The sequence below is a fragment of the Mercenaria mercenaria genome, chromosome 4 (genome assembly GCF_021730395.1).
Source record: "Mercenaria mercenaria strain notata chromosome 4, MADL_Memer_1, whole genome shotgun sequence".
Taxonomy (NCBI): domain Eukaryota; kingdom Metazoa; phylum Mollusca; class Bivalvia; order Venerida; family Veneridae; genus Mercenaria; species Mercenaria mercenaria.
In genome coordinates this window covers 52146175-52160509 of record NC_069364.1, presented here as the reverse complement: position 1 = coordinate 52160509, position 14335 = coordinate 52146175, and the positions used below count along the sequence as shown (strand labels likewise).

General features: G+C 36.6%; 1 protein-coding gene across 10 annotated transcripts in view; it reads right to left on the bottom strand.

Moving 5' to 3' along the window:
• Window positions 1-14335, bottom strand: part of LOC123552875 (inositol 1,4,5-triphosphate receptor associated 1-like) — a 146435-nt gene that overhangs the window by 121296 nt on the left and 10804 nt on the right. For 9 of the 10 annotated variants that reach the window (XM_053541168.1, XM_053541170.1, XM_053541173.1 and 6 more), the window contains exon 1: window positions 1224-1319. The exons of the other annotated variant lie outside the window; for it this stretch is intronic. In XM_053541168.1, coding sequence (XP_053397143.1) covers window positions 1224-1304 — 81 coding nt within the window. In that variant the 5' untranslated portion in view covers window positions 1305-1319. Of the gene's footprint in view, window positions 1-1223; window positions 1320-14335 lie in introns of those variants that run through there. 10 annotated transcript variants of the gene reach the window in all.

The window sequence follows — 14335 nt, the reverse complement described above, 5'->3', positions numbered from 1 at the left end:
GTACTTGAACTAAGTGTTGTATAAAAAGGTGCAAATTACAGAAGCAACTTCAATACTTGACTAAATGTATTATAAAAAAGGGGCAAATACAAGTTAAATGAGGTAAATTTTCAGATTACTTTTTGGGTAGATTATCCCTTTTGTTTTTCATCACTTTAAAAAAAATCTTGCCCTCTGCACTGTGACTGTTATTCAAAGTATTAAATACTTATTTTTCTTTAAATCCACTATAATATGACCCGGCATAAACTGTAAAATAGCCTTAAGATATATTGGTGAAAGACAATAAGTAAATATTATGTAAAAACCAGAGGTTACAAAGCAGAAGATGCAAGCAAACCAAACCACCAAAACTACTACACTACTAGGCCACTTTATACCCGACCTGTTTAGTCTCTACTTGCTGTCACGAAATTTACTGTGGCTGTTGTAAAAAGATAAAATAATTTTTGTCTTCCACTTAAAAATTTAAATAAAACAAGCTTTCTGAATTTTAAAAGACTTTCCAGTGTGAGTTACAGTGCCTGAAGCAGTTTATTCACAAGCATGCATGAAAATTTTATTTAGTGTTCATCCTGTAAAATGGCTTTTATAGTCTTAAAAAATAACAAATCAATCACAATATTAAATACTGGACACAAACACAAGTAAACAAACTTGAAACGAAAATTCATCAAAATAAAAAAAATCTTAAAAAATTCTAAATTTTTTTTTTATTTTTTTCCGAGATGCCATTTCAAGCTTTTTATTTTATTTTTATTCCCTCCTCCCCCTGCTCATTTTTCAAAAATCTCCCGTAAAACGAAAGATAAAAAAACTCTGGCCTGACAGACGAACGTACAATGCCAAAACAATATTTCTCCACCTTCGGCGTTTACTGCATGATTGTAGTCTCAATACCACTTTGCCTTGACCTTTGACCTATATGGGTCATCTACTGGCTGCAAGTATTTGAAAGCCCTAGGCACCAGCAATCTGAAGATATTTGTTCTAAAGGTCCAATGACCCAAAGTCAAAATCTACTGACTATAATAAAATTATAATCTCATGAAAAAGTCATTCTCCTATTATTGTTAGGCATATATTTTTGTTTAGTGTCTACCTTAAATCTAAAACTGCATGTCAGTAAAATATATGAAATAATATCTTTAAGCATACAAGGAAACTGTACAACAAAATATCCAATGGTATTACAGAAAGTTTTATAATAAATGTATCAGTACCTGAAAAGTTGGAGCAGCCTGACTAGGTACAAATACACCATGTCTATATAACCAATATAATCTCCTTTCCTTTTGTGTCATTTTTAAAAAGCCTTCTGTCTCAATTAATTAAAACTGCTTAAAACTCCTTCACTGTATCTAACAACATAACCACTTTATTTGCTAAGAATGAAAACCACTGTAGCCAGAGAATGTCAGAAATGTTACCAATGCAGTGCTTCCTTATTAGAACAATTTAGATACAATTGAAAACATGGCAGCATTTGCTCTAAAAATGAATGAGACAATATAACCTGAAGCGCTCTACTAATGCAAGCTGCTTTTGTTCTGTTCTGTTTTGACTAAAATTACTTTTACTAACTGCTAGTTTTAACTTACACAAGAGGACCATGATGGCCCTAGATCGCTCAATTGAGTTTCATAGATTGTTTGAAAAATTATAATAGAGGGTCATGCATGGAAAATATCTGAAATTATCTTAAAATTGGGTCAGTGTTTTCTTAAAAGATTTTTTAATCATCCGAGTAGATGATGTGGGCTGTAGAGTGTAAGTTTTTTTCCTATGATTTTAAACTAGTGACATACTTTTTGACCTTGGGCCTCCAACTTTCCATCTTAAAATGTAATAAGAACAAACATTCTGACCAAGTTTTATGATGATCAGGTAGAAAATGTGGCCTCTAGACAGGGTTGGGTCAAGTACTTGGTGTTGGTACTAAAGTAGGACTCAAGTACCAAGGCAACTTGGTACTTACTGGTGTTGTACAGAGTACCAACTGCTATTACTTGAGTATTACTGCAAGTAGTCAGGAGCATTTTAGTACCAAAGTGATAGACACTAAAGTGATATTTTCCTATTAATACAGCCAAGAGGGCCTTGAAAGCCTCTCTCATCTGACCTTATGACCTTAAAACAGCCAAGAGGGCCTTGAAAACCTCTCTCATCTGACCTTATGACCTTAAAACAGCCAAGAGGGCCTTGAAAACCTCTCTCATCTGACCTTACGACCTTAAAACAGCCAAGAGGGTCATGGAAACCTCTCTCATCTGACCTTACGACCTTAAAACAGCCAAGAGGGCCTTGGAAACCTCTCTCATCTGACCTTAGGACCTTAAAAAAGCCAAGAGGGTCTTGGAAACCTCTCTCTTCTGACCTTATGACCTTAAAACAGCCAAGAGGGTCTTGGAAACCTCTCTCATCTGACCTTATGACCTTAAAACAGCCAAGAGGGCCTTGAAAACCTCTCTCATCTGGCCTTACGACCTTAAAACAGCCAAGAGGGCCTTGAAAGCCTCTCTCATCTGACCTTACGACCTTAAAACAGCCAAGAGGGCCTTGAAAACCTCTCTCATCTGACCTTACGACCTTAAAACAGCCAAGAGGGTCTTGAAAGCCTCTCTCATCTGACCTTACGACCTTAAAACAGCCAAGAGGGCCTTGAAAGCCTCTCTCTTCTAACATCAAACTTTTTTACCCCAAATATTTGTCATGACACACTGTATAATAGAGGGCAATAATGCTGTCTAGTATGAAAAACACTCATCTGTACCATGCAAATGATAGAAAGAGGCAGTCAATGGCCATTTTTACAAAAGAATCATGCCAGGAGCAGCCCCTGAGTAACTTCAAGTAATTTGTGAGCTTTTGTTAAAACATTAGTTTAATTAATTGTTTAGCTCAGGTGACCACTATGTGCAGAAAAACAAAATTAAGAATGGTTTTCCAAGCAGTTAAAAAAAAAAAGAAGCTTTTTCTACTTTTAGCTCTAGCAACTATCAGCAATTCAACAATCATTATTTAACTGTCTGTGTCTAGGAGAGCTGAATGGTGTGTAAAGCTCAGCAAATTGTGCCTTTATTATCAGTCAATCTAATCTATTTTTCATCAATTAATTATGTCTCTAATATCAACCAACACAGCTATTGATTAAATACTTTAATACCTTTCCCAAGGTATGGTGGCTGATTTATGCCATTTTGTTATGTCATTCTGTTGCACTGACAGAAAAAAACACAACAAATGTCAATTAACATTATGCCATTCTGCTAAAAATCACTCTGCTGAATTTGCCCAGCCAAATGCAGTGACAGAACATCAAACAACATGCCGCCCTGCTAAATGTCCCCCCATGGAATGTCACCCAGCCAAATGTTGCATTTTTGCCTTCGGGGAATTATTAAACATGCACATCAGTTCTATTAAAGTATTGATTAAAATGGTGATAAAAGTTAAGTAAGATTTTAATACCTATGGAATATTTGTTAATACTACCAGAGGAAATTGCTCCCCATCCCCCACATAACGAAGTTACAAAATAGCACAAATTAGCCACCACACCCAGGTAGTTTTTTAAGGACACATTAACAGGCAACAGGATCCAAAGATAAGTAGATTTTATATGAAATGAGGACAATGGTTTTAGGTAAACAAGCAGCTACCTTGACCTTTGACCCTGAAATCAATGGGTGTCAGGTACACATCAAGACCAACATACCTATGAAGTTTCAAGGTCCTAGACCCAGTGACCCCAAAATCTATAGGGGTCATGTACACATTAAAACAAACATACCTATGAAGTTTCAAGGTCCTAGGTGAAATTATTGTCCAGATATTGAGCAGAAACCATTTTCAATGTTCAGGTCCCTGTGACCTTGACCTTTGATCCAGAGACCCTGAAATCTAAATGGGTCATGTACACATCAAGACCAAAATACCTATGAAGTTTCAAGGTCCTAGGTGAAATACTTGTCCAAATATTGAATGATCAAAAAGGTTAACATGAGACTCATTATTTCATCCATCTACCCTGAGACAGGTCAGACCTAACTACAAGCCAGATTTTTCTTCGAAAACCCGGCCAACAGACAAGCCTAAAAGCTCACAATATCATATCACTGGGACTGTTCTCTGTACTTTGAAACCCACAGTGTAATGGTCTTCCCCAAATTAGATAGAAGTTTATGAAAATAACTGGACAAGCACTGAAGTATTTGATAAAAGCACTGATTCGAAGAAAGGGGACCACACAAAACCAGTACCACAAAAACACCAAGAAATCATCAAGTAATAAGTACCAATATTCATTAATGAATTCGGATGTTAATTCCTGCATAATTTTCTATGCCTATATGAAAATTTAAAATATCACCATATCCATAATACTGTGACAATATTATGCCTGCCACTATCATAACTATGGTGGCTAATTAAGGCCATTTTGTTGTGTTGCATTAGTGTGAGCGCAACTTTTGTAACAATCATTGTGTTGTTTTGGTCTGTGCACCAACCTGCCATAACAAAATGTTGGAAGTTTAGTGTGACAAAACAAAACTAGCAACACACCATAACAAAACAAAGTGCGATAGAATGAAACATTATATTTCATGTTGGCTTGCATGCCAAAACAAAATGTAATGTTTCGTTATTTGGTGTTGGTGAGCACGCCGCTATGTAAAACATTTTGTTGTGTCGTCCCGGCAAGTGCACCAACATGATACAATCTTGGCTCATGTGGAAACTTGCCAAAACAAAATCTTTGTCAATGTCAAGCACGCCAATGAGAAACAACAAAACATGGAGTGGCCGTGCCAATGTGAAAGTATTGTTGACATTGTGTTTAGTTCTGTCGCGTTTTCTGATTTGTTTGCTGCATCTTTAAAGTTTTGTTTTGTCGCTTAAGTGCACCAACTCCACACAAAACGCTCGAAATTACATTATGGTGCATTATATTGGCACCCGTGCCAGGATGAAACAAGAAAATGTGCTTTAAACAAGAGGGCAAAGATGGCCCTAGGTCGCTCACCTGAGAAACATACCATAACTGTGTAAACATGTTTGGCCTAGTGATTTCATGGAAACAAACATTCTGGCCAATTTTCATTGAGACTGGACCAAAAATGTGGTCTCTTGAGTTTAAACAACTATTTTCTGCGATATGACCTAGTGACCTACTTTTTGACCCTAGATGACTCATATTCAAACTCAACCTAGATTTTATCAAGGCAATCATTCTGACCAAATTTCATGAAGATCAATTGAAAAATACAGCTTCTATTGAATACACAAGGTTTTTCTTTGATTTGACCTAGTGACCTAGTTTTTGACCTCAGATGACCATATTCGAACTTGACCTAGATTTTATCAAGGCAATCATTCTGACCAAATTTTATGAAGATCGATTGACAAATACAGCCCCTATCGCATACACAAGATTTTTCTTTGATTTGATCTAGTTACCTACTTTTTGACCCCAGATGGCCCATATTCAAACTCAACCTAGATTTAATCAAGGTAATTATTCCGACCAGCTTTCATGAAAATCAGTTGAAAAAAACAGCCTCTATAGCATACACAAGGTTTTTCTTGAATTTGACCTAGTGACCTATTTTTTGACCCCAGATGACCCATATTCAAATTCAACCTAGAATTAATCAAGGTAATCATTCTGACTAAATTTCATGAAGATCAGTTGAAAAATACAGCCTCTATTGCATACACAAAGTTTTTCTTTGATTTGACCTTGTGACCTAGTTTTTGACCCCAGATGATCCATTTTCGAACTTGGCCTAGATTTTATCAAGGTTATCATTCTGACCAACATTCATGAAGATCAATTGAAAAATACAGCCTCTATTGCATACATAAGGTTTTTCTCTGATTTGACCTAGTGACCTAGTTTTTGACCCCAAATAACCCATTTTCGAACTCATCCTAGATTTCATCAAGGTAATCATTCTTACAAAATTTCATGAAGATCAGTTGAAAAATACAGCCTCTATCGCATACACAAGCTAACTTTTGACAGACAGACAGACGACAGACAGACAGACGCCGGACATCGAGCGATCACAAAAACTTCCCCTGCTCAGGTGAGCTAAAAAATGCATGCATGACAACAGGAAACAAGAGGGCCAAGATGGCCCTAGGTCGCTCACCTAAGAAACACTCCATAACAGTGTAAAACATGTTTGACCTAGTGATTTCATGGAAACAAATATTCTGACCAATTTTCATTTAGATTGGACCAAAAAATTGGTCTCTTGCGATAAAACAAGCATTTTCTTAGATATGACCTAGTTTTTGACCCTAGATGACCCATGTTCAAACTCTACCTAGATTTTATCAAGGCAATCATTCTGACCAAAATTCATGAAGATCAACTGAAAAATACAGCCTCTATCACATACATAAGTTTTTTCTTTGATTTGACCAAGTGACCTAGTTTTTGACCTCAGATGACCCATATTCAAATTCAACCTAGATTTCATTAAGGCAATCAACCTGACCAAATTTCATAAAAATCAATTGAAAAAAACAGTCTCTATCGCATACACAAGATTTTTCTTTAATTTGACCTAGTGACCTAGTTTTTGACCTCAGATAACCCATATTCAAAATCGACTTAAGATTTCATCAAGGCAATCACTCTGACCAAATTGCATGAAGATCAATTGAAAAATACAGCCTCTATTGCATACACAAGGTTTTTCTCTGATTTGACCTAGTGACCTAGTTTTTTACCCCAGATGACCCATTTTCGAACTCATCCTAGATTTTATCAAGGTAATCATTCTGGCTAAATTTCATGAAGATCAGTTGAAAAATACAGCCTCTACTGCATACACAAGGTTTTTCTTTGATTTGAACTAGTGACATAGTTTTTGACCCCAGATGACCCATTTTCGAACTTGGTCTAAATTTCATCAAGGTAATCATTCTGACCAAAATTCATGAAGATCAATTGAAAAATACAGCCTCTATCGCATACACAAGGTTTTTACGTGATATGACCTAGTGACCTAGTTTTTGACCCGAGATGCCCATTTTTGAACTCGGCCTAGATTTCATCAAGGTAATCATTCTGACCAAAATTCATGAAGATCAATTGAAAAATACCGCCTCTATCGCATACACAAGGTTTTTCTTTGATTTGACCTAGTGACCTAGTTTTTGACCCGAGATGACCCATTTTTGAACTCGGCCTAGATTTCATCAAGGCAATCATTCTGACCAAAATTCATGAAGATCAATTGAAAAATACAGCCTCTATCGCATACACAAGGTTTTTCTTTGATTTGACCTAGTGACCTAGTTTTCAACCCGAGATGACCCATTTTCGAACTCGGCCTAGATTTCATCAAGGTTATCATTCTGACAAATATTCATGAAGATTAATTGAAAAATACCGCCTCTATCGCATACACAAGGTTTTTCTTTGATTTGACCTAGTGACCTAGTTTTTGACCCGAGATGACCCATTTTCGAACTTGGCCTAGTTTTCATCAAAGTTATGATTCTGACCAATATTCATGAAGATTAAATAAAAAATACAGCCTCTATCGCATACACAAGGTTTTTCTTTGATTTGACCTAGTGACCTAGATTTTGAACCGAGATGACCCATTTTCGAACTCAGCCTAGATTTCATCAAGGTTATCATTCTGACCAATATTCATGAAGATTAATTGAAAAATACAGCCTCTATCGCATACACAAGCTAAATGTTGACAGACGACGGACGACAGACGACGGACATGAGCGATCAGAAAAACTCACCTGAGCATTGCTCAGGTGAGCTAACAAGGCAGTCTGAAAGACAGCTAAATCCCCCGCCACTGCTATGGATAGTAAAAGGGTAAACCTTTGATTTTAGCTGTGACCTTGACCTTGAACTGACATGGCTGACTCATGAATTCTGCACAACGTCTTGATGAGGTGATCATTTGACCAAAGTTTCATGAAAATCCTTCAAGGGGTTTAGGAGATACAGAGCTGAAACCTTTGACCTTCAGTTGTGACCTTGACCTTGAGTTGACATGGCTGACTCATGAGTTCTTGATGAGGTGATCATTTGACCCAAGTTTGATGAAAATCCTTCAAGGGGTTTAGGAGATACAGAGTGGACACCAAATGGAAGGCTCAAACCTTCGACCCTTAGTTGTGACCTTGACCTTGAGCTGGCATGGTTGACTCATAAGTTCTGCACATCGTTCTGATGAGGTAATCATTTGACCCAAGTTTTATAAAATTCCTTCAAGGGGCTTAGGAGATATAGAGCGGACACAAAATGGAAGGCTCAAACCTTTGACCCTAAGTTGTGGCCTTGACCTTGAGCCGGCATGACTGACTCATGGGTTCTGCACATCGTCTTGATGAGGTGATCATTTGAACCAAGTTTTATAAAATTCCTTCAAGGTGTTTAAGAGATACAGTCTAACCTGTACTAACGGTCACCTCCGATCAGCGGTCACCTCCGTTCAGCGGCCATTTTATGACGCCCCCGACGGATTTTCCTCTATTTTATCACTTTATTCAGTGGCCACCTGCTGTCCGCGGCCAGCGGCCACCAAAATTGCCTCCCGACCGCCGTATTTGACCCCTTTTTGGCGGCCATTTTTCTTCTAAAAACAATTATTTTTAGGCAATAATCGCCGAAGATACCCGATTTTGAGAAGCACGTGGTTGCTAAGTTTCGCGTGACTTCACCACAAGAACGACAAAATGACATGAGCTTCTCAATTAAAACTGATAACCAAAGGTGTAATCCCCTTTTGTTATGATCAAATGGCCAGTAATTATCGGTAATTAGCGTGTCACCTCGTGTCAATTTTGTTGTTCACAGTTGGACCTCGGTTAAAGATAATACTCGATAACTAATAGTAGCATAATATTTGTGATTTTTTTTATACTTCTGTCATGACAATACTATTAAATTTATACGAAATTAATTGTGTTTGAAAAAAAAAAATATAAACCACTCTTATCTTTTACGGAACGTAACGGCAATCTTAGACTTAGCGTAGACAATAAGCGCAGAGAGTAGCTTCCCTTACCAAAATGGCGAAAATTGTAAACAAACTTGTTTTGAATTTGGAAAATTGTCTGTAACAATTTTTGTGGTAAAAAAAACATGCCGGAGTTTTAGATTGCTAAGAAGACCATTCGTACTGCGAAGGCAAATGCACGTCATTGTATTGTGGTAAAATAATAATGGAAAACCCAAGAAGAAATGGGCCTAAAGGCTATAGACTGGTCAGAAGTCTGAAAAATACATATACTGGCTGCACCTCCGATCGGCGGTCACCTGGCTTAAGCGGCCAAATTGTCTGCTTCCCTTGGCTGGCTGCTTAAGACAGGTTAGACTGTATAGAGCGGACACAAAATGGAAGGTTCAAACCTTTGACGGCATGGCTGACTCATGGGTTCTGCACAAAGTCTGATGAGGTGATCATTTGACCCAAGTTTTATAAAATTCCTTCAAGGGGTTTAAGAGATATAGAGCGGACACAAAATGGAAGGCTCAAACCTTTGACCTTGAGTTGTGACCTTGACCTTGAGCCAGCATGGCTGACTCATGGGTTCTGCACATCGTCTTGATGAGGTGATCATTTGACCCAAGTTTTATCAAATTCCTTCAAAGGGTTTAAGAGATATAGAGCGGACACAAAATGGCAGGCTCAAACCTTTGACCTTGATCTTGAACTTACAAGGCTGACTCATGGGTTCTGCACATCGTCTTGATGAGGTGATCATTTGACCCAAGTTTCATGAAAATCCTTCAAGGGGTTTAGGAGATATGGACCGGACACAATTTTGTTACGGACGGAAAGACGGACGGAAGGACGGACACAGACCATTCCTATAATCCCACCGCCACGGCGGGGGATTAATAACAAATGTACTAAATCAACCACCATATGCCAATGAACAATAGATAAGAACTTCTAAAGTATATATATCAAGTGGACATGGTCAATTTTCCCAAGTTTAAGTAATTCAAGGGCCAAAACTCAAGAGTGTCTAAGAGTATCTGGCTTGTTATCAACTTTGTTCAAGACAGTATGCTCATAAACACTGAAACAAAATTTCATGAAAACTGAAAAAGAACTTTTCAATTTGAATGGCGGCTACTCAATTCTTGTAATTTGCATTAATTCAACGGCTGTAATAAAATTTGATGACTAAAACTGAGTTGCTTTTTCAAAAATGTTTGCCTAATTTTGGAACAATTAAACAAAATATTGGTAAATACTGTCAGAAGAAGCTTCAACAGAATGTCTACAGCTGTTCAACATTTTCTATGGAACTCTGAAAATATCCCTCAGTACCTGACAAACTGAAAATATCATTAGAAGTACTCATTATCTGACACACTGTTGTATCCAGTACCGTATATATCCGGCCATACGTCGACTTCGGCCATAAGACGAGAGCCTACTCTGGATAAAAAATCTTAGATTTTCAACTTGCCCCGACCATAAGTCGAGGGATGGATAGTTCTAGCATTTTAACAACTGCTATGGCACAAAAAACTGTGAAAAGAAAAATGTTTCTAGCAAGTTATCTTTCTAATTTCGCTCGCGATTTTGTTACATTTCCTCGATAAATTATTACTGCCGTAATAGTGTTGAAGTATACTGTTAGTTTTACAGTAAAGGCATATATAATTGAACAAACAAAAATAAAAAATAAAATTTTCCTTTATTTTATTTCATTTTATGACCAATAAATGTGTTTATAACGATAGTCAAACATTTGTTAATTACCGTACAAACAAGCATTAAAATACGCGATTTATCTAGCACCATTAACAAGCGTGAAAAATTACTAAGTGAAAAAAAAATCAATAATCAGACACATGAACAAAATTAAAGATTTGTAGTTCTACCTACGTTTCAGTGGTTTATCCATCAGTCATTAAAATCCATCAGACTCACTAACATAATCACTATCGAGTATTCTCTATCAGTAATGACACTAAATCACAGGGATCAAGACCCTCTTTGTTCTCTTTCATAAATTAATGATCCATTTAGTTAAAAAAAAAACCTGATAAAATGCAATAAAACTGTCAACAACTCTCAGATGAAAAATCTGATGCAGTTGCAGCAAATTATGTTGTCTTCTCCCCGCCCTCCGCTGTCAATCAAACTGCCCTTAGCCAACCAAAGATCGATAAAGGGCCATTCAGTGAGACATGACATTTACCTCGGCATACTTCAAAACAACACCTGGGATATTTTTTACAACTTGTTAAGACAATGAAAGTCTTTTGAAGCTGTAAATTTCAAAGCAAAGGGGAGTTGTACATTTGAAGGTTGTAAGCGGTTAGAATTAATTGATTTAAATTGGCTCTGATTAGCGAGATTGAAAATGTGGCAGTGGATCTGTCTAAGTGTACCATTAAACTGTTAATTGTTTGCCGATTGTGACAATAGGTGGTAAGATAATTAATGCCCCCGGCATGTATCAACAAAAATGGAATCAGAATGACATCAAGTTCTTAATTCAAACCAAAACTCAAAGTCCTTTGTAACGATCTGTTAAACTTTATAGATCAAATGGCCAGTAATTATCGGCAATTTGTGAGATGCCTCGTGTCAGTTTTGTTGTTCACAGCAGTTTGATCTCGGTTAAAGGTATAATAAAATTTACGATTTTTTCATTTTTTTTTTCAAAATACAATTAACTTTAAATAAAACTAATTTTGTTTAGTTACGGAACGTAACGGCAATCGTTGTTTTTAGCCTAGACAATTAGTGCGCAAAGAGTAGTTTCCCTTTATCAAAATGGCGAAAATCATAACAAACTTATTAGAATGCCTTACATGCGCTGTGTTCGATCCGAAAATGGATAGAGGATCATGACTACGTTTAGTTATGCAGCCAAAAGTCGACCCTTGACTTCAGAGCTAATTATTTGGTCAAAAAACCTCGACGTATGGCCGGAAATATACGGTACCTGACAAACTGAAAAGACACATGGCAGCTATTTCCAGTCCAGCATAAAAACAAGCAGGGCAATCTGTCAGCACCTCAGTGAACCAAAACATAAAAAATATAAATGCCACATCTGACATCTAAACATGTTAGAATGCTGACCAGTGCATCATTGAACTGATCCCCAACAATATTCCAAATATCAGTCATGATGATATCTTAACCTTTACCTTGTTAAATTTCTAAAATTGACTGGTCTATCATATAATCTGGGCAGTACCACTTATTATTCAAAGGGGCATTTACACAAAATTTACTTACTGCACGGATGTGCAGTCTGATCTTGGTCTGCACTGTTTGCAAAGGCAGAATCACTTGCCAGCAGCAGACTTAAGGTTTATATTAAAACTTGGTTCATATCTACACATGAACAAGAGTGCCAGAATGTCACAATATACACCCGTCACAGCAAATTAGCAAACAGCACCTGTATTTGTGCATGGAATTTTAATTTTGTGGTTGTTTAGTTATTATTGTAGTTCTTTTGCAACTATGGGAAATTAAAAAAATACACCTAAAAATTGGATGTACCATAGAAAAGTGGTCATGATTTTGCCTTATGACTAGTAATGAAAAAGTTACAACATAAGCTATATATAGAAACAACAGAGGGAAGTAATTCTAAAGAAGGGATCTGCGCATGACACTCTGTCTCATGATGGTGTACAATTGTGCCAAGTTACATCAAAATCCCTCTATGCATGAAGAAAAAATGCTCAGGACAAAGTCATTCTTGTATCTGACCTTTGGCAGCTAAGTGTGACCTTGACCTTTGGGTGTGCTAGAGCTGAATATAGAAAACCTTTTATAAATGACCAAGTTCTGTGCAAGTCTAAAAAGCAGTTTCAAAGAAGATGTCATTGGAAGAAAATAGTGGATGGACAAACAACAGACGATGAGCAAGCTCTGGACAAAGTCTGTGGACGCTGTCTGCTCACCCACCCATATAAGGGGCCAAGTGGCCTAATAAAACATTTTTTTATGTAAGAAAGGAACTTGTAATGATGCTTTTGACCAAGTTTTATGAAGATCCATCAAGTGGTCATTTTTTTAGGTTTTACTATTTCTAGCTCTGGCGGCCCCTAAAAGCAGCCAAGCTGAGACATTTAAACAAACTTGATAGAGGACCATACCAGGATGCTTCTGGCCAAGATTTGTGCAAGTCTAAGAAGCAGTTATTGGAAGAAAATAGTGGATGGACAAACAAGCCCACCAACAGCACATGAGCTAAATACAATTTAATATTTAATAAGGGCAGCTGCAAGTCTAATTCTGCAACGCTTATTCATGTTTTATAAGGAGTCCTGATTACGAAACAAAAAGTTTGTCTGCTTATTATATAATGCCAAGAAACTGATAAAAATTTCAGCAGAACTTTAACATAGCACTTATAATGATAAATATTGTCTGAATGTGTCTGCTGCATCAGATAAGTTTTTACACAATATTGAAACTACTTCACATTTCTTCAAAAATGTTTTTAATTAGTGCTACTTCAATCAACCAAGCCAGATTTTAGGATTTTTTGAATTATTATTACTACTCCTGTAGAATGGAAAAGAACAGACCAAATGAAAATTGGAGAAGTCTGAAGAAATCCAAATACCATGCCATAATACAGTTTCTTAGACCAATTGTATTACACATTCAGCTAATGAATATTCAGTGCAGAGCTAATCCTTTAGTTCACTATAATACTTTAACAAGACTAACTGTACAGCAAAATAGGTAATCAAATGTACAATTGTAATGAAATATAGAAAAGATTTGTTGCCTAAGAACTGCAATTTTAGATGAAGCAAATAATAAAATATTATGGGCTTTTATCAACATTCTTTTTTCTAACTACTCCAAACAATCAGAAAATACGCTTTAAAGACCAAGTTTACAGCCATTAAAGACCCCCATAAGAAGATAAATAAATAAAGATATTCAAATTCTGAATCCTACAGCTCTAACTACTTTATAAAGATGCTATAGCCAATGGTATAAAAGTTCAAACCTGCATCTTGGATAAAACAACCACACCAACAATGTTTACCAAAAAAACACTTGCAGCAAACCTAAAGTATGCAATATAAAACTTGATTTATAGGGCCACATGCCTCTACTATCTACCTGCTCATAATTGAGCAATAAAAACTACTGAAGAATTCTCCTACAGCTGATAATCATTATGACTACCTTTTCAGGACAAAGTTCAATACCTTCATAAATTTTAAGGGGATGAGAATATAATTGTAATACACTGTAAGTTATAAATAGAGTTTATGAAGTGAATTCTTCCTGATAAAGAAACTGATAGGGAGTGACCGACCAAGGTTTTCCTCTCT